Source organism: Ranitomeya variabilis, chromosome 7, assembly GCF_051348905.1.
Source record: "Ranitomeya variabilis isolate aRanVar5 chromosome 7, aRanVar5.hap1, whole genome shotgun sequence".
NCBI classification, from domain to species: Eukaryota; Metazoa; Chordata; class Amphibia; order Anura; family Dendrobatidae; genus Ranitomeya; species Ranitomeya variabilis.
In genome coordinates this window covers 228,895,904-228,918,809 of record NC_135238.1, presented here as the reverse complement: position 1 = coordinate 228,918,809, position 22,906 = coordinate 228,895,904, and the positions used below count along the sequence as shown (strand labels likewise).

The window sequence follows — 22,906 nt, the reverse complement described above, 5'->3', positions numbered from 1 at the left end:
TGAGCAGCGAGTGGTCACCGTTACGTTTTGCTGTCAGAAGGTCATTGGTCACTTTGATGAGTGCAGTTTCAGTCTAATGTAGGGTGTGGAAACCGGACTGTGAAGGGTCTAGGAGGGAATGAGTGGAGAGGTAACGGGTAAGGCGGGAGTAGACCAGGTGCTCCAAGAGTTTAGAGATGAAGGGGAGATTGGAGACCGGTCTGTAGTTATTTGGGCAGGATGGGTCAAGAGCGGGTTTCTTTAGTAATGGAGTAATGATAGAGTGTTTGAAGGAGGAGGGGAAAATGCCATAGGAGAGGGAGAGATTAAAGATTGTAGTTAGGTGAGTTGTGACGACTGGAGAGAGAGACTGGAGGAGGTATGAGGGAATGGGGTCGGTGGTGCATGTAGTCGGACTTCTGGAGACTTCTTCTTCTGTGATGGGATCGAATGTGGAGAGTGAGCCAGGGGAAATGCAGGGAGGGATGGGAGTCACTGAACTTTGTGATTGGGAGCGGACTTCCTGACGGATATTGTCTATTTTCTCTATAAAGTGGGAGGCCAGATCATCAGCACAAATGTCTGTGATAGGGGCTTGTGCTTTTGGCCTGAGGAGGGAGTGAAAGGTGTCAAAGAGTTTCTTGGGGTTGTTGGCTAGTGAGATCAGGGTGGTGAAGTAGGTCTGTTTGGCAAGGTGAAGGGCAGAGTTATAGGCCCTTAACATAAATTTGAAGTGTGTGAAGTCTTCTGGTGTGCGTGTTTTCCTCCATAAGCGTTCAGCACTCCTAGAGCATCGCTGGAGAAATCGAGTTTGCGATGTGAGCCAGGGCTGTTTCACTCTGTGTTTGGAGGTTCTGAGGGTGAGGGGAGCTACTTGGTCAAGGGTGCTTCTAAGAGTGTCATTGAAGTGATGTACAGCCAGATCAGGACATGAAAAAGAAGATATTGGGGACAATGATGAGTGTAGGGAGTCTGAAAGTGTATAAGGGTTAATGGCATGTAGATTTCTGAATGTGCGGTAGGTAGGAGTGTGCTGGGGTGGGCGAGGATTTGTGAGTGTGAAGGAGAGAATGTTGTGGTCAGAGAGGGGAAGCGGTGAGTTATCTAGGTAGGAGATTGAGCACAGCCGGACAAAGACCAGGTCAAGGGCGTTACCGTCCTTGTGTGTCTCAGAGGTTGAGAGCTGTGAGAGGCCTAGAGAAGTGGTTAGTGATAGAAGCTGGGATGCAGATGTGGACATGTGGCTGTTTATGGGGATGTTGAAGTCTCTGAGGAAAAGGGTTGGTAGTTCTGAGGATATGAAGTGCGGCAGCCAGGCAGAGAAATGGTCCAGGAAGTGGGTGGGTAAGCCTGGGGGCCGGTATATGACCGCTACTCTGAGGGAGAGGGGACGAAAGAGCCTGATGGTGTGGACCTCAAAAGAAGGGAATGAGAGTGATGGAGCTGGGGGGATGACCTGGAAGGTGCATTGTGGGGAGAGAAGTATGCCGACTCCACCACCATGTCTGTTTGTAGGTCTCGGGGAATGTGAGAATTGTAAGTCACCATGGGAAATGGCAGCAGGAGAGACCGTGTCAGTATCCTGAATCCAGGTTTCCGTGAGGGCCAACAGATTCAGAGAGTTGTTCAGAAAGTAATTGTGTAGGAAAGGAAGCTTGTTGCATACAGACCGTGGATTCCAAAGGGCACAATTAAAAGAAGGAGATGAAGGAGTGCAAGTAATATTAGTAAGATTATTAAGGTTTCTATGTGAGGTAGAGTAGGGGTTGAGGTTGGTGGATGGTGGACCAGGGTTGGGGGATATGTCCCCTGAAATCAGTAGGAGTAGGAAGATAAAAAGCAAGTAGTTTTTGGAATTGTATGAAGTTTTTGTATGCAGTGTGTTTGGGCAAGATGGATTGAGGTTTTTCAGAAAGGTGAGAAGTGCATGGGAGCTGTACATGGGAGAGGGAAGGAGTGAGGAGTTGATGTATATGAGTCGTGATGGAGGGGGTATTGGGCGGTGAATGTGGATTGCAAGGGAGCATAGGAGGATGGGAATAAAGCACATGGATAGAAGGGAGAGCAGAGTGTGGGTTACCTGACTCCTGCCCTGACTAACTGCCATGGAATAACTGCTGTATCACGACGCTTAGCTCCGTGATGCTTTGCTTCCGTGATGCGTGCACCCCAACACGCAGTTGTCCACATGACTTCTTCACTTTCTCTCTGCAAACATTCCCATCATCATCATGGGTGACTTCAATATCCCCATTGACACCTGCCAGTCAGCAGCCTCCAAACTTCTGTCACTCATTTCATCTTTTGGACTTACTAAGTGGTCCTCCTCAGCCACACACACAGACGTAAACACAATAGACCTGGTCTTCACCCGTCTATGCTCCCTATCTAACTTCACAACCTCCTCTCTCCCTCTATCTGACCACCATCTACTCACATTCTCCTCCCTGTCCTCCTCACCTGTCACCCATGTCAAACAACTTGCGCACCCCCGCAGAAACCTCGCACATCTAGATCCTCGCACACTGTCTGACTCTATTCTACCACTGTCCTCCATATCTTCACTCTACAACACAGACACTGCCACTGGTTTCTACAATACCATTCTCACATCAGCTATCGACTGGGTCGCCCCTGTCATGCATAGCAGAGTGTGACGTATCAATAGACAACCCTGGCACAATAACATCACTAAAAAGCTTCGGCAAGTATGCAGAATTGCAGAGCGGCTTTGGAAGAAAACGCATTCGCAAGACGACTTCACTGCATTCAAACAGGCAATGCTTGCATTCAAATCAGCTCTCACCTCTGCTAAACAGGCCTACTTCACAATCCTTGTATCTTCCTTATCCCACAACACCAAACAGTTGTTCAACACTTTTAACTCCCTCCTCCGCCCACCACTGCCCCCTCCGAGTTCCCTAATCTCTGCTAAGGACTTTGCCAAGCACTTCAAAAACAAGATCGACCAAACAAGGCAAGTCTTTATTGTCCGACCACCACAACCCCTTTCTATACCAGACCAATGCCCTAACCCCATAACTTCCCTCTCCAAAATAACTGAAGGAGATCTTACTCATCTCCTCTCCAAATCACACCTCTCCACATGTGCACTTGACCCCATCCCATACAACCTCCTCCCCAACCTCACCACCACGCTAATCCCATCCCTAACCCATCTCTTCAACCTATCAATAACTTCTGGTACCTTCCCCTCTGCTTTCAAACATGCTTCAATCACACCAATTCTCAAAAAGCCATCTCTTGACCTGAGCGCTATGTCCAGCTTTCACCCCATATCTTTGCTCCCATTTGCTTTCAAGCCCCTTGAGCAGCATGTCAACGCTGTACTTTCCTCTCACTTTGCATCTAACTCGCTCTTCGACAACCTACAATCTGGCTTCCGTTCCCCCCATGCCACTGGAACTGCCTTGACCAAACTTACTAATGACTTACTTACAGCCAAAGCTAACAGACTCTATACTCTTTTTCTTGACCTGTCCTCTGCCTTCGACACAGTTGACCACTGCCTCCTCCTACAGATCCTCTCTACCTTTGGTGTCAAAGACCTTGCACTATTCTGCATCTCCTCATACATTATCAACCGCACATTTAACATTTCCTACTCCCACACTACCTCCTCATCTCGCCCCCTCTCTGTTGGTGTCCCTCAAGGCTCTGCCCTAGGACCCCCACTCTTCTCCATCTATACCCTTGGCCTGGGACATTCAGATCTACCTATCTAACCGAGTTGTAACCTCTCTGCTGTCCAGAATCACAAAGTCACAGAATCACATCTATCAGAAATATCCTTCTTCTTCTCTCGCTTCCCCAAGCTCAATGTGGACAAATCTGAACTAATTATCTTTTCTCCGTCTCGCATATCTTCCCTACCTGATCTGTCTATCACAATAAATTACATCACACTTTCCCCTGTCCTGGAAATTTGCTGCCTTGGAGTAACCCTTGACTCTGCCCTGTCCTTCAAACCACACATCCAAGCTCTCGCTACCTACTGTCACCTCCAGCTCAAAAATATTTCCAGAATCCGTCCTTTCCTCAACCCTCACTCAACCAAAATGCTTGTGCATGCCCTAATTATCTCCCGCCTTGACTACTGCAACATCTTCCTCTGTGGCCTACCTTCTAACACTCTCGCACTCCTCCAGTCTTTCCTTAACTTTGCTTCCCCCCTTTACAAATCCCTTCACTGGCTCCCAATTTCCCAGCTTATCCAGTTCAAACTACTAACACTGACCTACAAAACCATCCATAACCTTTCTCCTCCGTATATCTCCAAACAAATCTCCACATATCTCTCCTCATGTAATCTCTGGTCCTCCCAAGACCTCCTTCTCTCTTCCAAACTTACTTGCTCTTCACCCAATCGCCTCCAAGACTTCTCCCGAATATCCCCCATCTTCTGGAATTTTTTGCCCCAACACGTCCGGTTATCCATCACATTTGGATCCTTCAGATGGAATCTGAAAACCCATCTCTTCAAAAAAAGCTTACAACCTGTAATGACCACACGACCACCTCAACACCATCGGAGCTACTGCAACCCTCGACCTACTGTCTCCTTCCCCACCATCCTGTAGAATGTAAGCCCGCAAGGGCAGGGTCCTTGCCCCTCTGTACCAGTCTGTCATTGTTAGTTTGTCTATTGTGATATTTGTATTTTGACGTAACCCCGTCTCATGTACAGCACCATGGAATTAATGGTGCAATATAAATAAATAAATAATAATAATAATGCCAGGCCTACTAATCAAAAGAGATGTCGGGATTCCTGCAGGAGAAGGTGTGCAGGGCCCCAGTCCTGCAACCACGGACTACTGACAAGGCCATTGGATCACGGTATCTATGCAAATTAATTTGCAGTTTTTTAATGAATTTGCCGACAAATTTTGTGATTGCAGTCTGACCAGAAATGGGTGTGATAATACGGTTGTGTGAATTGGCCATTAGGGGGATTCGCCAGCTCATCTGAGAGATCATCAATATTTCTGCACGTACACTTATTATCATTAATAACATGAACTCTGGACTGTGAGGCCGAAGGACGACATTCATCGCAGGAGACCAGAAATCTTAGTAAACCTGTCCTCCTATCATCATCATGGGGGAAGTGAACTCTAATCAGCAAACAAGGATTGTAAATCTGAGAAAGCAAATGGCTTCTTAAAGGGATTGCCTTTGATAAAGGGGCAGAAGTGTGACAACCAAAATATGTGAAGTACCCTTGGTCACCAAGTACAATATCACTGGAGTCTCATTGCCCATAGCAACCAATCACAGTGCAGCTTTCATTTCTACAGAGCTGTTGATGAAATTAAAGCAGAGCTCTGATTGGTTGCTATGAGCAACAGGGCCATTTTTAATAAATGAGGCCTAGTACCTTTGCTTCTCCTCTGACCTTATCGGTTGTCCAGTTTGGCATTTCCTGGGAATTCTTACAATCATGTCGTATATTCAGGGCAAGGAAATCAACAGATTTCTGAAAAAAAAGGAGATGCCCAAAAGGGGCCATTTTGGTGGCGTTCTTAGAGGCAGAACTCAAATGCCTAAAATGTGGTATTGTAAATGTTAGTATGATATTTACCAGGAAGTTCCCTCGAAGTGATAGGCAGGTGTCCAGGAGCGGCGAGGGTAAAGCAATGGCTATCCGCCCACCTGACAACACAAATGCATGACATGAAGACTGGCGGTGTCATTATTATTAGTAGTAGTTTATATTTTATGATCATTGGTGACAGCTGCAAATGTGTTTGATGAGAGCACTGAGTTAACCCATACTAGCCAAATGCTAAAGTCCCTTTATGTAAGTTGTGGTCCCTTGTTATGGCCCCTGATGTCTCACAGATACACGTCCCTTATAAACTCACTGAGGAGAAAAGGATGGGGCCGCAAGTGTTATATTGAACTAACTCCTTTAGTTTAATTATCCCCGGTGTACAACCTCTGAACACATCGCCCCCGGTGTATAACATCCGGCCCCCGCCATGCCGTCAGCCTTTACCAACATGTGAGAGTGGTGCAGAGCTCACCGATACCAGCGCGGCCCTGTTATAAGAGCCACCGGGGCAACAAGTCCATCCATGACTTTTCTTCTTCCTACTAAATCCCCCCCATCACCTGTGATATTATTGAGAAGTGGAAGGAACCACAGCAACTCAGCCACGAAATTGAGACCCCGTCACCTTACCGGCGGCCGAGTGCTAAGGAGCAGAAGGCAGGAAATTCACAACCGCTCTGCTGACCCCATAACTTCAGAGTCCAGACTAACTCTGGTATTAACATCACCACAAACACTGCGCCCCCGCCGGGAGCTTCAAGTCTGAGCAGTTGCATGCAGCCGTACATCACCAGGCACAATGCCGAGCGTCGGATGGAGTGGGGTAAAGCCGCCACCACTGGACTCTGGAGGAGACGTGTTCTGTGCAGTGACGGATCACACTTCTCTATCTGATGGAGTCTGGGTTTGGTGATTCCAGGAGGTCGTCACCCTGACTGCATTGTGCCCCCTGTACAGATGGTGGAGGAGGATATGGGCTTATCAGGGGACGGCATCGGTCCCTTAGTTTGAGTGAAGGGAAATCTTAATTCTTCAGCACAGGACATTGTGGACAATTGTAGCTTCAGCTTTGTGGGAACAGTTTGGGGAGACCCTCTTCTGTTCCCCATGACTGTGCTCAGTGCACAAGCTCCTTACAGACATGGTAGAAGGTTGGTGACAGAACATGACGGCTGCAGTTATTCCATTCATCATAACACTTACCGCCTGCAGAATACTTCTGGTGATAGATATTGTACACTCTCTCATGGGCGTTCAGCAGAACCTTTAGGTATTGCAAGTCTTTTACAACTGTGCGGACATCAAATGTTATCCAGGTGCGGACCAAATCTCCGAATGAACGAAATACGAATTCAGCATATTCTGCATAGGCTTCCTCAGGGCTGGAGCCACCTGCAGAAAGACGACTGATGTCGCCGTCATGCAAGATCACAATTGGTCTAATGTTGGCGCCGTTCAGTTCCCGGAGAAGTGTCTTGTAGCACTGCAGCTGCCCGTCCTCCATGTCCAGCTGCACCTTGTAATGGGTGACACTGTACTGCTGTAGGGTCTGGATCTGATCTCTTAGATTACTGAGAGCCTCACTGTTGCACCCATGACTCCACAAGGGTCCAGTGATGGCCATGAAGTCCTTCTCTGTGGGCTTGGAGATGCCGTAACATAGTGAGGGGATGAGGAGAAGGAGGACCCCTCTCCACACAGCTCCCATTGTCAGATGTGTTAGCCAACGTACACTGGTAATGACATTTATTCCATAGCCGGGGCTGTAAAGCGCAGTATCTCCTCCACAGATAAGGAAACTGCTGAAGCCGATTTATGGACAGACGTGTGTTAATCTAGGACATGCTCACTGTGCTAATCGTAAATTATTAGCAGGTGCTGGAGGCAGTGAGTGCATGCTCCAACCCCAGGACCACACTTCATGAGATGTTCCTGGTAATAAAGGGTTACTTGCATAAAATATTCCCACGAGTGCCAGGAGCACATTCCCACGGATGGCGAATTAATACCCTTTCCCTTTAATCATAGAGACGCAAGAGCTGTATACATATCTGCTCCAGGCTCCCCTTAAGGCTGTTTTGGAAAGTGTTTTTATAGGAAGACTCCAAAATGGCAGGACCCATGGAGGAACGTCGTGCTCTGCCTTGAGGCCTAGCACAAAGGTTTAGCATAATGTCACCATTTACAGGTCCTTCTCAAAAAATTAGCATATAGTGTTAAATTTCATTATTTACCATAATGTAATGATTACAATTAAACTTTCCTATATTATAGATTCATTATCCACCAACTGAAATTTGTCAGGTCTTTTATTGTTTTAATACTGAAGATTTTGGCCTACAACTCCTGATAACCCAAAAAACCTGTCTCAATAAATTAGCATATCAAGAAAAGGTTCTCTAAACGACCTATTACCCTAATCTGAATCAACTAATTAACTCTAAACACATGCAAAAGATACCTGAGGCTTTTAAAAACTCCCTGCCTGGTTCATTACTCAAAACCCCCATCATGGGTAAGACTAGCGACCTGACAGATGTCAAGAAGGCCATCATTGACACCCTCAAGCAAGAGGGTAAGACCCAGAAAGAAATTTCTCAACAAATAGGCTGTTCCCAGAGTGCTGTATCAAGGCACCTCAATGGTAAGTCTGTTGGAAGGAAACAATGTGGCAGAAAACGCTGTACGAGAAGAGGTGACCGGACCCTGAGGAAGATTGTGGAGAAGGACCGATTCCAGACCTTGGGGAACCTGAGGAAGCAGGGGACTGAGTCTGGTGTGGAAACATCCAGAGCCACCGTGCACAGGCGTGTGCAGGAAATGGGCTACAGGTGCCGCATTCCCCAGGTAAAGCCACTTTTGAACCATAAACAGCGGCAGAAGCGCCTGACCTGGGCTACAGAGAAGCAGCACTGGACTGTTGCTAAGTGGTCCCAAGTACTTTTTTCTGATGAAAGCAAATTTTGCATGTCATTCGGAAATCAAGGTGCCAGAGTCTGGAGGAAGACTGGGGAGAAGGAAATGCCAAAATGCCTGAAGTCCAGTGTCAAGTACCCACAGTCAGTGATGGTGTGGGGTGCCATGTCAGCTGCTGGTGTTGGTCCACTGTGTTTCATCAAGGGCAGGGTCAATGCAGCTAGCTATCAGGAGATTTTGGAGCTCTTCATGCTTCCATCGGCTGAAATGCTTTATGGAGATGAAGATTTCATTTTTCAGCACGACCTGGCACCTGCTCACAGTGCCAAAACCACTGGTAAATGGTTTACTGACCATGGTATTACTGTGCTCAATTGGCCTGCCCACTCTCCTGACCTGAACCCCATAGAGAATCTGTGGGATATTGTGAAGAGAAAGTTGAGAGACGCAAGACCCAACACTCTGGATGAGCTTAAGGCCGCTATTGAAGCATCCTGGGCCTCCATAACATCTCAGCAGTGTCACAGGCTGATTGCCTCCATGCCACGCCGCATTGAAGCAGTCATTTCTGCCAAAGGATTCCCGACCAAGTATTGAGTGCATAACTGAACATTATTATTTGATGGTTTTTTTGTTTGTTATTAAAAAACACTTTTATTTGATTGGACGGGTGAAATATGCTAATTTATTGAGACAGGTTTTTTGGGTTATCAGGAGTTGTAGGCCAAAATCATCAGCATTAAAACAATAAAAGACCTGACAAATTTCAGTTGGTGGATAATGAATCTATAATATATGAAAGTTTAATTGTAATCATTACATTATGGTAAATAATGAAATTTAACACTATATGCTAATTTTTTGAGAAGGACCTGTATTTGCAGTGTTGCTTCAATTTTAGATGCATTGGGGAAATGAGGATTATGAACATACTAGAGAGCCTCACTTCATGGATAATAAAGGGCATGTGCACACGTTGCAGATTTCCTGCAGATCTGCAGCGTTTTTTTTCAGCGCAGAAATGCTGCAGATCTGCAAGTGATTTACAGTACAATGTGAATCAATGGCAAAAAAAATATAAAAATGCTGTGCTAATGGTGCGGAAAAATCTTCACGGAAGACGCAGCAGATTAAAAAAAAAAGCCCATGTCAATTCTTTTTGCAGATTTGCTGCATTTCTGCACCCATTCCATAATATAACTCTGCAGGGGTTAAAAAAAAAAAAAAAAAAAATGAAATCTGCAACATGACCAACAGTGACTGCAGTCTGTGCCCCCCAATCAGAAAAAGGAAGTAGTTAAAAAAAAACCCACAAACACTTCTAATATATAAGGATATGGTCACTTGCAGCAGATTTGGTGCAAATGTTATATCTGTATTTCCTAGTAGATTTGCAGTAGCCTTCACCATTTGCATTACAAAAGGGTTAAGGCCGCAAGACATTTCTACATCTGCAGAAAATTTTAAATAATGTCTGCTGTATTACGGTGTGCATTTTACAGGAAATCCACATCAAATCTGCAACAGTCCCAAAGTCATCAAGATCAGTGTTGTTCACACCGGGGTTGATGAGATGTGCTGGGGTCAGAATCAAGTTGCACTAAAATTATGTGACTTTTCAATGCTTTTTCTGTCTGGTGCGACAGCTTTGATGCATCGGGAATAATATGTACAAATATCTTAAACCTGCACGGATGAGGGACGAGCCTCTATTTTATCAGCTGAATATCTCCATTATAAATAAGCTCCATCAGCTGTAACACAGAGTGGATGTCTGTACGTTGGCTCAGTGGTTAGCACTGTTGCTTTGCAGCACTGGGGCTCTGGGTTCCAGTGACATCTGCAAGGAGTCTGTATGTTCTCACCGTGTTTATGTGGGTATCGAAATGTGAGCTCCCAATGGGATGCATACAGAGCACATATGGCTCTGGTATGGTAGAATATAAAGTTACTGCATGCGTTGCTCTGGTCCTCTTTACTATGAGAGCCCATTGGAGCAGAGATGCATGCAACATCAGGGCTGCAGTTTCTGCTTAGGAAACTCAGGTGTGTATTACAAACTAAATTTTGCACATTTTAAGAAATCTCATGTGAACGCTGCCGCGACTTCTTGTACCAAGAACTGACCATATGAAACAGGCAACCTATCAACTTATGCTGCGGATTACACAGAATTTCTGCACATTTCACTCATTGCAACGTGAGCTACAGTGGAAGTTGTCGTGCCGAGGACTTCAAACCTGCAGCACGTGGCACGAGGTTGTGATAAAAAAAAATTTAAAAAAAAATCATATGAACACAAAAGTTGCAATGTATTTTGACAAATCTACAAGACTTATTGCAAGCAGTATAAAATTACCTGGTGTGTAATACACAGGATAACATCCAAAGACATAAAATGGCGAAACGTAACTGGACAGAATAAAAGGCCAAAAATATTCACTGTCCTAAAAGATGAAGCATGAAATGTCTAATTACAAACTGAGAAACAGAACAGCAAGAACATGCAAACAAAATGGTGATGTGTCAGTTCAAAGACATTTAAAGGGATGTTGTCGAACTTAATATTGACGGCCTTGAAATGAGTCAATACTGTATAATTTCCTGGGGGGATCCAACAGCAAGCAGCTGAATAAAGAAGCAGCCGCCATCAAATCTACATCCATTTGAGAAGTGATCTGCAGTACCGGACAACGCCACACGTGTATGGATGGCGCCATGTTGGGTTCTGCAGAAAAGTGTCACTGTTTCACTTTTGTCTCTGATTTGACGAACAGTTCCAAAAGAACGACCATACGTCGATGGCCTCTTAAGAGTCACAGATAATATCCAAAAAGTCCCTTTAACAGGAAGGGGACAAAAAAAAAAAAAAGCTCCTAAAAACTGGACTTATGTTCTGTAAAAAGACTGAATCCTTTAAAAACTTCTTCCACAGAAATTAGGACACCACTTTCAGGGTTCCAGGGCCCAAATACCAAATCTAGTTTACCAATAACATAAGCAATGATGGTTGTGGTAAAACTGGTACAAGATATTTTCCTTGCTTTGGTCACTGCTGAAAAGCAGATGAGGGAAAGTTGTTACAACCTAAGGAAATGTGTTACCCCAAAACTTAAGGAATAAAATGGGTGGGGGGAAAAAATTAAAAAAAAGTCTGAAGATAAAAGTTCTAAAAAGTCCTTAGAAATAAAATTCCACGTGTCCGCGGATAATTAGTCGTCCAGTAAGTAGTTGGGGTTCACAACCAAGAAAGGGTCCTCGTCCTTCGTTGCGTCCTCCTCCTCTCTGGAGCCTTTCAGGCCGGTCTGTGACAATTCAATCAAGATTTGATCCTGAAAACAAATAGAAAAACATTTACATTACAATTATGCATCTGTAAACATATTACACAAGAATTAAGAGGGGCGTACGGCTTTCCTGACCACGGTTATCTGAGAGATTGGTAGTGAAATTGGCCCCAGCGTACGTTCCACACCCAACGAGATTGTGAGCTGCATCGGTAACAACCTGCCCACCGCTACGGAACACGTCAGCACTACATAGACTTGTCTGATGGCAGACATATTGCTTGCCATACAGACAAGGATATAATATGGCAACATTACAGCAGAACATCCAGGGGAGATAAGAGTGCGTTTCTCCAAATATGGAGTTTTCTAATAAATGAGGATTTGGCGTGTTAATTACAACAGAGCGGATTCAGCCGCCGTCTTATCTGTAGAAGCAAAATATAATCACAGCGACTCACGTAATGAACGAGTCGGTGAATCACTTTCTCAATGATTTGCTTGCGGTTAACGAGTTCTTCTTCAGAGTCGATTTCCGATTCAATCTCCTTCAGGTACCAGTTAATGAGCTCACTTTTCTTCTGGGAAGATTCATCATCATCTGCAAAAAAGCAAATAGCAAACATTGACCCCGATTGTGCCAGAATGGTGCATGTATACACCTATGACTGGAGAGAGACCGACCTTCCATCTTCCTCAGCTGCAGGACCAGAAGGTTGGAGATTCGCCTGTATTCTGTGAAGCTGAGACGCAGGGAAGGTTTAGGTGCAGATGTCTCCTTTGGTTCCTCAGCGTGGCCGTTAATTCCATTTACGTGACCGTTGGGTATTCCGGCATCGCCTAACAAAAAAACCCCATAAAACTTAGTAAAGTACAAAATTTCAAGACAAAACTTGCAGAAAGCAGGAACCAGGTCTCACCATTGACGTCTTCCTGATCCTCTTCCTCCATTTCTTCATCCTGATCCAAGTTCACATCTGGAGTCTCAACCCGGATAATAGACTTGTTCAGTAACCGAAAAGCTTCTTTCACGTGTTTAGGATGTACCTGGAAGGTGAAATTAGGACATTAATATAATTCACAGTGCGAGATAATGGGGTGAGAGGAAATGGAAGCAATGCTGCGATGATCGCATTATATGGATACTTCAACTACAGCAAATGACGGTCTAGAGGTCATCCAGCACTTTAAAAAAAAAATCTGCAGTAGATTTATTTAATAGCAAAAAGGGTGCAGATCCCCCATTGCAAAGGTGGAAACATGCAATAAGATGCTGTGGATTTAAAGTACTTCGGGCTGGTCAATTTCTTGTGCATCGTTGGAATGAGATTTAGTTAAATCTTATTCACTTCGCTACTATAATATTCAGTGGATGATTTTCTGCAAGCAAACCTGCAGCTAAAATCTTCAGCATAGTAACTTATTCAGTTCTGCTTTTCTACGCAGCAAAATAAATCCCCACCTCATCGCTGCAGTGCATTCTCGCCATCGCCTCGGACAGACGGATCATGCTCTCCAGCTGTCGGACGGTAATTCTCCACGCAGATTTGGTGACCCCGGAGCCATCTCTCTGACGCAGACGCTTGTACTGCTCCACTATGAAATTCTCTGAATCTTTGGAAATCTTGGAAAAAAAATTAAATCTTGTTAGGCAAAAGAAAAAAAATGCAAGCAATGTCCAGGCAGAGACTTATTTATTGGGAACTCACTTTGGGCTTGAATTGGCGAGCGAAGAGCAGATATCTGCGGACTTCATCGAGGGTGTAGACTCTGTCAATAGACTCTTCGATCCTGGAGTGAAGATCCACAATCCGTCGAGCAATGGCGTAATCAGTCACCTGAAATTATCACATCATTATATTTTGGAGTTCCTATGCCCTACTGGGTAACAGAAAGGGGACTATCCCCCCCAATTACTTTTACCAACATTCATAAACTATTGGAAAACTTAAATTATTTTCCACTTTCAATGTTTCTTTATAATGAAAGGCAGCAGAGATATCGAAAAAAAAGAAAAAAAGAAAAGAGTTAGGAACTGGATCATCATAAGCTTGGGTTAAATGTAGATACTTTACCTCATTACATTCGTCAACCAAAATGAAGAAAAGGTCAAATCTCGACATGATGGGAGCAGACAGGTTCACGTTTTGTTTCAGTGACTTTGATCGGTCGTATCGGCCCCCGACGGGATTTGCAGCCGCCAGGATGGACGTCCTCGCATTCAGTGTGGCCTTTTATAAAAGAAGGATAGGTCAGAGAAGCGATGGACAGCTTGCAATAACGGCTCCGTCCTTGCACCGAGGGTCGGGACACTTACCTTAACACCAGCCTTGGTGATGGAAATGGTCTGCTGTTCCATAGCTTCGTGAATTGCCACTTGGTCCTTGAGGTCCATCTTGTCAAACTCATCGATACAACATACGCCCTGAAAAGGTTATAATACTGCGTGACAAGATGTCACCAAACTAGATATAAAGGACACAAGCACAGATGTGTCCTCTCCTGAGAGCATAGCCGCTTGCCCCAGTGTTACTAGGCATTACTCGCAGCTCCGCAGGATGCTTGTACCTCGTGCAGACTGCGGTCAAGGCTGCTCACTATATGCAGACGCTATGTGTAAGATGCAAGATGTTGCAAAATCTGAGACTGGGATTAAAAGTGCAAGATCATCCAATATGCTGGACTACGGAAATAACCCGACAGATGCTTAAATAAAATTATCTATCATGGCCTAAGTAGTAATAACTGACAGCGCAGATTTTCTTGTGCTGTTGGAGAACTGTAGGAGTTAATATAGGCAAACTATCATTTCTTATTGTCCTTCAGAGAATACTGAAGCAGGGTGAGACTAGTCAGCACGTGACCACAAATATGGCACAGAGGGAATCGTGACAGTGTGCGCATCGCACCCTCTCCCAATTCAGCAGCTTGCTGACTTTAGACTTGACAACCCTTCAAGAAGATTTAAATAAAATATCTATATTCTAAAAACAATCCATCTACAGTTTGTGTCCAATAACGCCGCTCAGCCATATTCACTTCCATGGAGCGTAGCTGTAATATCAGACAACCATTAATGGAGGATTTAAGTAAATAGCAAAGTCGGACGTTTTTAAAAGCACTTTGCCATTGTACCTCTTTATCAGGTTGAAAAAAAACCCATAAATAAATTCAGAAATTAAAATCCAAGACACTCACATTGTCGGCCAACATCAACGCTCCGGCCTCTATCACAAACTCATGAGACTCCTCGTCTTTCACTACCGCCGCAGTCAGACCGGCAGCACTGGAAGCCTTCCCGCTTGTGTACACGGCCCGGGGACTAAACTCCTCCACGTGCCTGCGAGGGTGGGAAACAATTGCACGAGTCATTTCTTTTTTTCCTAATTAGCAGAACCAAGTCAGCACCAAAATCCAGTTCCAGTTATGTTGCAAAAAAGGGCGAATAGATAAGTCCAGACGAACGTAATCTCAGTCAGCGTGCACAGCTAGTGTGATGTACTAATGAACAAAGGCCGGGGGAAAGCATACATTTGTGTAACGTGCACCTTGGAAGGACAACAGTCTCCGTGATTCCTCCTCGCAATGGGATTCATGGCATTAAAGATTCCCTACAGCAACTGCTTCGGAGTCATTTCTGCATTCTAGAAGGTAGGGTCCATCATATAACGTGGCTATCTGCCTGGCCAAGATGCACGCCGCCATATTACACATTGTTACTGCTTTATTGCACGACTGTGTCCGAGCTGAACACAGATCGGAAAATGTCTCATATGCTTAGTCGATATTGACTTTTAGGAAGGCTGCATCCAACAGGAGGCACAACAGCCCCTGCCGTGGTACGCTGTACACATCCATTAGAGCCCGTAATTCTAGTTCAGGAGCCTGAAGCAGCCATATTGTCACTCCACTTTCCTGGAAACAATTGAGCTTGATTTGGATTTGGTGTTTTAGAAGCGATTACAGCCCAACACTCACTTGAGGAACTGGCTCTTGGCTGTACTGGGGTCTCCAACAATGCACAGATTGACATCACCCCGCAGAGATGTGCCCTCCATGGTGGTCTTTGGAACGCCACCAAACAGCATAAGCAAGATGCCTCGCTTCACCTCGTCATTGCCTGCCGGAGAGGGAGATACAGGGTTACACAATACATAAATGGCTCTGCAGTTTTTTGCGGGAGTCGCACTGGGAGGCCTCGCTTACCGTGCACGGTGGGGAACAGGCTGGTGCACAGGTTGTGGTACAGGTTTTTGTCCTGACTCATTTCAAACACCTTCTCCCATTCCTTTGCAGACATCTGGTTCTTGATGCTCTCGGCAGTCATGTCTTCTTCATGAAGATCCTTGCCACCAAACTGAAAGCAAAAGTAGGAGTCGGTCCTTGTTCTGAACTAGATTGGGTCTGAATTTACATCTATCATGTGGTAGAGTTGTGATCAAATTAATGGCCTAACGAGAGGGTCGGCTGCAGAGAAACTTGCCGCTTAGTCATGACTTCTGAAAAGTGCAACTTCATGTCAGTGTGGAGAGCTACAGGGTAGCCTGGAAAATGTGGACAACCCCTTTAATGCTAATAAAAAATAAAAAAAAAAAAATAAAGTGAAACACCCCACTATATATCCCAGACGGCTGCCATTCAAGCGATGTCTCCTGACATTGTTATCTCACATGATCACTGCAGCCTTTACACATCCATAACCGCCAGTAAGACAGCAATGGTGCCAATTGTGATTTTTTTTTATTATTATGGTCCAACCCCTTTAAATAGTAATTCTGAAAGGTTACAGCTCTCATCCTATCACCTGCATCCTTACAGTCCGGGAGAAAATACAGGTGTGATCACCACTCTACTCTGAAGTGGGGGGAATTTGAGCTCCATTCTTACGGCTGGAGATGGCGAATTATCAGATATACTTTAAATTTGGGGATAACACCAACTCGGGAGTATGGCACAAGGAACGCACTTAGGCTTGTCACAGAAGAAAACTGTAAAGGTTACAGAAAATCTAGCATGGAAGATTTTACATATGTTCCGCCATTACTTAAAGTGACCAGAGACCTCCGCGGCCATGCATCTTAAGGTACCGTCACATTAAGCGACGCTGCAGCGATAGCGACAACGATGCCGATCGCTGCAGCGTCGCTGTTTGATCGCTGGAGAGCTGTCACACAGACCGCTCTCCAGCGACCAACGATGCCGAGGTCCCCGGGTAACCAGGGTAAACATCGGGTTGCTAAGCGCAGGGCCGCGCTTAGTAACCCGATGTTTACCCTGTTTACCAGCGTAAAATGTAAAAAAAACCAAACAGTACATACTCGCCATCTGATGTCCGTCAGGTCCCTTGCCGTCTGCTTCCTGCTCTGAGCGCCGCCGTACAGTGAGAGCAGAGCACAGCTGTGACGTCACCGCTGTGCTGTGCTTTCACTTTCACTTTGCGGCGCTCAGTCAGTGTGGGAAGCGGACGCCGGGGGACCTGACGGACATCAGCTGGTGAGTATGTACTGTTTGGTTTTTTTTACATTTTACGCTGGTAACCAGGGTAAACATCGGGTTACTAAGCGCGGCCCTGCGCTTAGTAACCCGATGTTTACCCTGGTTACCAGTGTAAAATATCGCTGGTATCGTTGCTTTTGCTGTCAAACACGATACAATGCGATCGGACGACCAAATAAAGTTCTGAACTTTGTTCAACGACCAGCGATATCACAGCAGGATCCTGATCGCTGCTGCGTGTCAAACTAAACGATATCGCTAGCCAGGACGCTGCAACGTCACGGATCGCTAGCGATATCGTTTAGTGTGACGGTACCTTTAGCTCCAGGCTACTAGAATAAACTGTGGCCTCCTCATCCTCGCCTCCACGTTACTCACCCTGGGATTCGTAGGAGCAACATAGCAAGCAAGGAACACAAGCCTATAAGACAAGTCCCTGACTCCAAGAGCACGGAGACCACGGACTCCTTCAGCTTCGTAGCCCTCAGCTCCCCCGACCCGGGAACTGGTCTCAGCGCGGATGCCTGTGAGAACAATGTAGGTTGAGCACTTCATACCAGACATCTTGTAAATTTAATTTAGCAAAAAAAAAAAAAAAAAAACCCCAAAAACAACTACTGGCAAGATCACAAAGTGATGGGCTCTCAATAGCTGCAGTAATTAATGCAATTTGCTATCGATTATATCAAAACTGCTCCAGCTGCAACAACGGCGCACAGAGGGCAAGCCGCCGCTGTGTGCAAAATAAAATTCCTTCAGACTTTCCATCCATGGGTCACACACAGTTACACTCCTGGGCACCAAGGGAGTTATGGGTGCATATTATCCAACATTACACCGGTAATGCATTTGTCTGACTTAAGGGGTTTGTCCAATATCCTGAACTTCCATCCTGGAAGCAGAGATACTGCTGATGCGACACTTGGCACATGTCATGCACAAGTTTTATTATTATTAACAGAATAAATGCCGAAAACTTGCCAAGCAAGTGAGGTCAGCAGCAGCTCATCGCCGGACACGGAAGGTGGAAAACATAAGTTAATCTGGAAGGAGAATATCTCGAAAGATACAGCATAATACATGGAACTAACGGACCCGTGTAGCAATTTAAGCTTTATTTACACAAGATTATCAGGAACAGGTCCTGGTTTCATGATAATCTTGCAAAACCCTTGATTGATCACAAAAGAATAGTCCTTGCTGGAGCACCATCCTGTATAATCAGGACTCTGCCCAGAACAATGGCTGAGCCCGTGTAAAGTTTACTGATCAGCGGTCTCTGGTGCCGCCTGTGGGTCTGCGTAAACATATGAAATGAGTGACCTCCCACACAACAGAAGATATCAGGCTGCGTCATGCTGTCATTAGCGGGTTTATCTTTAAGGTACCGTCACATTAAGCGACACTGCAGCGATAGCGACAACGATGCCGATCGCTGCAGCGTCGCTGTTTGATCGCTGGAGAGCTGTCACACAGACCGCTCTCCAGCGACCAACGATGCCGAGGTCACCGGGTAACCAGGGTAAACATCGGGTTGCTAAGCGCAGGGCCGCGCTTAGTAACCCGATGTTTACCCTGGTTACCAACGTAAAAGTAAAAAAAACAAACAGTACATGCTCACCTGCGCGTCCCCCAGCGTCTGCTTCCTGACACTGACTGAGCTCCGGCCCTACAGCAGAGCGGTGACGTCACCGCTCTGCTTTCACTTTCACTTTAGGGCCGGATCTCAGTCAGAGCAGGAAGCAGACGCTGGGAGACGCGCAGGTGAGCATGTACTGTTTGTTTTTTTTACTTTTACGCTGGTAACCAGGGTAAACATCGGGTTACTAAGCGCGACCCTGCGCTTAGTAACCCGATGTTTACCCTGGTTACCAGTGTAAAACATCGCTGGTATCGTTGCTTTTGGTGTCAAACACAACGATACACAGCGATCGGACGACCAAATAAAGTTCTGGACTTTATTCAGCGACCAGCGACATCACAGCAGGATCCTGATCGCTGCTGCGTGTCAAACTAAACGACATCGCTAGCGAGGACGCTGCAACGTCACGGATCGCTAGCGATATCGTTTAGTGTGACGGTACCTTTAGACCTCTCACATACTAGTACCTGGGGTAGAAAGCTGAGACACATCAGGGACCACAATGAGACACCCCGTGAAGTCACATCTGTCGCCAGCCTGACACGACTCCACGGCTTCTGCACGCAATATCACCTCCAGGCTGCGAGGAATGCTGCCACGGGGGAGCTCAGCCTGTGTTTCCTGGACACGGACCTGCAAAAAACCAAGGCTGGAGTCAGCAGTCATACACTACAATATACCAAACATCTCTTAAAGGGATTCTCCACAGCATGAAACATTACCTTCTGGAAATCCACAAATCTGGACTTGTTGGTGTCCAGCATGAACCTCCTCCTGTTGGCGCACACCGGGTTCCTGCAGATACTCGGTTGTGTGTACTTGAACTGCTGCTCCACATCTTTGACCAGGGTCTGACAGTCCAAACACAAGAAGGTGCCGCTGACCAGCTCGGGATGCACGGGATGGGTCCGCACCACCTGACCACTGACCCTCATCAGGGATCCGATGCGGGGAGTAGTCAGCTCCCGGATCCTGATAACAGATCCACAGTTAGTGGATATTTCACTACTAATGACTGTAGATTATAGCGGTCCTGCATCCTCCCTGTCTACCGTAAGGGTACCGTCACACAGTGAAATTTCCATCGCTGCGACGGCACGATTCGTGACGTCCTGCGACGGCACGATTCGTGACGTCGCAGCATCGTATGAATATCGCTCCAGCGTCGTAGACTGCGGTCACACTTTGCAATCACGGCGCTGGAGCGATGCCGAAGTCCCCGGGTAACCATCGGGTTACTAAGCGCAGAGCCGCGCTTAGTAACCCGATGTTTACCCTGGTTACCAGCGTTAACGTAAAAAAAACAAACAGTACATACTCACATTCCGGTGTCTGTCCCCGGCGTTCTGCTTCTCTCCACTGTGTAAGCGCCATAGCCGGAAAGCAGAGCGGTGACGTCACCGCGTCACCGCTGTGCTCGCTTTCCGGCCGGCAGGCGCTCACACAGTGGAGAGAAGCTGAGACGCCGGAGGACAGACACCGGAATGTAAGTATGTACTGTTTGTTTTTTTTATGTTTACGCTTGTAACCAGGGTAAACATCGGGTTACTAAGCGCGGCCCTGCGCTTAGTTACCCGATGTTTACCCTGGTTACAAGCGAACACATCGCTGGATCGCTGTCACACACAACGATCCAGCGATGTCAGCGGGTGATCAAGCGACGAAAGAAAGTTCCAAACGATCTGCTACGACGTACGATTCTCAGCAGGATCCCTGATCGCTGCTGCGTGTCAGACACTGCGATATCGTAACGATATCGCTAGAACGTCACGAATCGTACCGTCGTAGCGATCAAAATTGCACTGTGTGACGATACCCTAAGTTTACCTTCAGCCTCGGGATAAACGTCCTAATCAGTGAGTTACATTATCAGTCAGCCCCATATTTAATGGGATGTTGACATCAGTAGACGCATTATTGCATGGACCAGCGGGATCTGACTGAAGAGACCCCATAACTGGAAAGGAACCGCTCAGGAGCCTGATCTGTAGCAAGCGCTAATGACGACATCTGCCTCCAAACATAATTAGTCTGTGTGTTTTCATACAGAAGCCTCTTACTTGTGTCTGGTTGCAAGGTCTTGGAAAGCCAGATAAAACTCCTTGTTTTGTGGAACATTGCCGTGGTCCCTCGCAAATGCCCGGACTGCTCTGCACAGGAACGGGTAGACTCTAAAGGAGGAAAGTCATGATGAGCGACCGGTCGCCTCAGACACATCTTTTGGTAACGGTTGGCCATCATCATCATCATCATCATCATCAGCAGCAGCGGCGGCCTCACCTGTAGAACTCCTCCTGCACCGTGGTTGCCAGCTGCTGGTTGTACTGCTCCAGGTCCTGGAAGCTGACGAGCAGCGTGTTCCTCTCGGGGCGGATCAGCTCCTCCGCGTCACTCTTATACTTTATTTCTCCATCCGGATTTTGGAACCTTTAAGTTTATAGTGGGAAAAAATAAGAATAAATTGATTAATGCCATTTACACCTTACAATAATCAGGGCGACCGGCTGTTTTTTCTCTACCTTGTGGAATACTATGCACACTGTAATTTTGGGATTTGGCATAGTGGCCACGATTAATTCCAGATGGGGATATTCCTTTCATTGCGTGTTTACGGATAATGCGCAGCGTATCTGACACGTCGTGTAGCTGCGGAGCCCTTTCTATTCAGTGGGATTACAGTGGGCGCAGCAGCCATAGAAAACCTCTCTATAAGGCCATGTGCACACAGAGGTTTGTACACGGCAGCTTCGGCAGAAGATGATGTCAGACCGAGCATCTAAACCTGGATCTGCACGGCCGCCGCTGGGGGAGACTTAAAGGGGATGTCTCGAGTTTCAGTCTTGTGGAGCCCACCGGCCCCTCAGCCTCCCGGGGACATGGCGCGGCCTCTGATGAAGGGCTCTACCTGCTGCAGACATCACCTGTGCAGGGGACACAGGCCGGACCCTGCTCCTGAGCACTCTGCATGCCTTGCCTAGGAAACCGGCCACTCCAGGCTGTAGAGGTGGCCGGTAACCTAAGCAACGGGCAGTAACCTATAGGACAGTGCACCTGATCACTGGCACAATGGCAGCAGCGCCAGGGGGGATATTGCCCGTACAGGAGGCAGTTACCCATAGCAACCATACCCCCTGGGGCAGATGAAGCCCTCCGTCCGCTGTCCCCGGCCTCTCCATGCCCCCACCCGCAGCTATGATGGCGGACGGGACACTCACTCCTCCAAGAAGTCCTGGAACAGTTTCTGGCACTTCTCCGCCACCTCGTCCTTCACTTGCTGGGCGGCGGCTGCGGCCGCGGCGGTCACGTTGGCTTCGGCTACGTCCATCGTCCTCTCGGTTCTTTCCGACCGGAGAAGCCGCTTCCTGCTCGCTGGGAGGACAACGCTGGAGTTTCGCGCCAATCTCCGGCACCACGTGACCCGTTTCGCGCCAGTCGCAGCCAATAGCAGCAGAGGGATGGTGCAAGTTTTCGCGCCATTGAGGAAGGGGGCGGATCAGTGCCAGGCTAAGAGGTTAACTCGTTGTTCCCTGGACAGAGTTGGCAGCCAGTGTAGTGGTGAGAGCGCCACCTAGCGGGGGAAGGAAGACGTTCACATGTGAGGCCTGTCAGAGCTCACACACACTGTGCCCCACTCCTCAGTATTAGATTGGCTTCTTTTCAGTCTTTTTAATTTTTCACCTATTTTTCTTTAGCATTTTTTATATAATTTTTCTCCTATTTTGTAGTTTCTGTTTTCCCTTTATTTTTATCCTCAGCCGGAGACTTGAACTTGCAATTTGTTTTGTGTCCAATGTTATAACACTGCAGTCTACAATAAAGGGACTGAGCCCCAATGAAGCCCCCAGCATCATCAGGATGGCGGCTCCGGGGCCCAATGCTGGAGGATGGCGGCTCCGGGGCCCAATGCCGGTGGATGGCGGACCTGTCTAGGGTTCTCTGGATGACATTTCCTGCAGTATTTATGTACTGGAAGCTAGTAGAAGTTCAACATGAGAAATAACAGCTGGA

The 22,906-nt window shown here is 46.7% G+C and overlaps 2 protein-coding genes across 3 annotated transcripts in view; both read right to left on the bottom strand.

Moving 5' to 3' along the window:
• Positions 1-7,736, bottom strand: part of LCT (lactase) — a 35,419-nt gene extending 27,683 nt beyond the window's left edge. For both annotated transcript variants that reach the window (XM_077273040.1, XM_077273041.1), the window contains exons 1-3: positions 6,761-7,736; positions 5,585-5,655; positions 5,381-5,479 (exon numbers count right to left, since the gene is read on the bottom strand). In XM_077273040.1, coding sequence (XP_077129155.1) covers positions 5,381-5,479; positions 5,585-5,655; positions 6,761-7,265 — 675 coding nt within the window. In that variant the 5' untranslated portion in view covers positions 7,266-7,736. The remainder of the gene's footprint in view (positions 1-5,380; positions 5,480-5,584; positions 5,656-6,760) is intronic.
• A 3,027-nt stretch (positions 7,737-10,763) lies between these two features.
• Positions 10,764-22,378, bottom strand: MCM6 (minichromosome maintenance complex component 6). The gene is made up of 17 exons (XM_077273038.1): positions 22,114-22,378; positions 21,179-21,325; positions 20,959-21,069; positions 19,621-19,870; positions 19,366-19,531; positions 17,635-17,780; positions 15,967-16,117; positions 15,739-15,880; positions 14,959-15,100; positions 14,078-14,185; positions 13,836-13,991; positions 13,470-13,598; positions 13,223-13,384; positions 12,681-12,807; positions 12,445-12,600; positions 12,222-12,361; positions 10,764-11,805 (listed from the first exon to the last, which is right to left on the bottom strand). Exons 1-17 carry the CDS (start codon positions 22,221-22,223, stop codon positions 11,686-11,688), a joined length of 2,463 nt encoding a protein of 820 aa, XP_077129153.1. The 5' UTR covers positions 22,224-22,378; the 3' UTR covers positions 10,764-11,685.
• Between the last annotated feature and the right edge of the window lie 528 nt (positions 22,379-22,906).

Bases quoted from the DNA above. Each gene is read 5' to 3' on its own strand.
- MCM6 (XM_077273038.1), bottom strand. From the start codon at position 22,223: ATGGACGTAGCCGAAGCCAACGTGACCGCCGCGGCCGCAGCCGCCGCC. The intron at 21,070-21,178 runs GTGAGGCCGCCG...TTCCTCCTTTAG, and splicing joins GTGCAGGAGGAGTTCTACAG to AGTCTACCCGTTCCTGTGCA. The intron at 19,532-19,620 runs GTAATGTTTCAT...GGTTTTTTGCAG, and splicing joins GATTTGTGGATTTCCAGAAG to GTCCGTGTCCAGGAAACACA.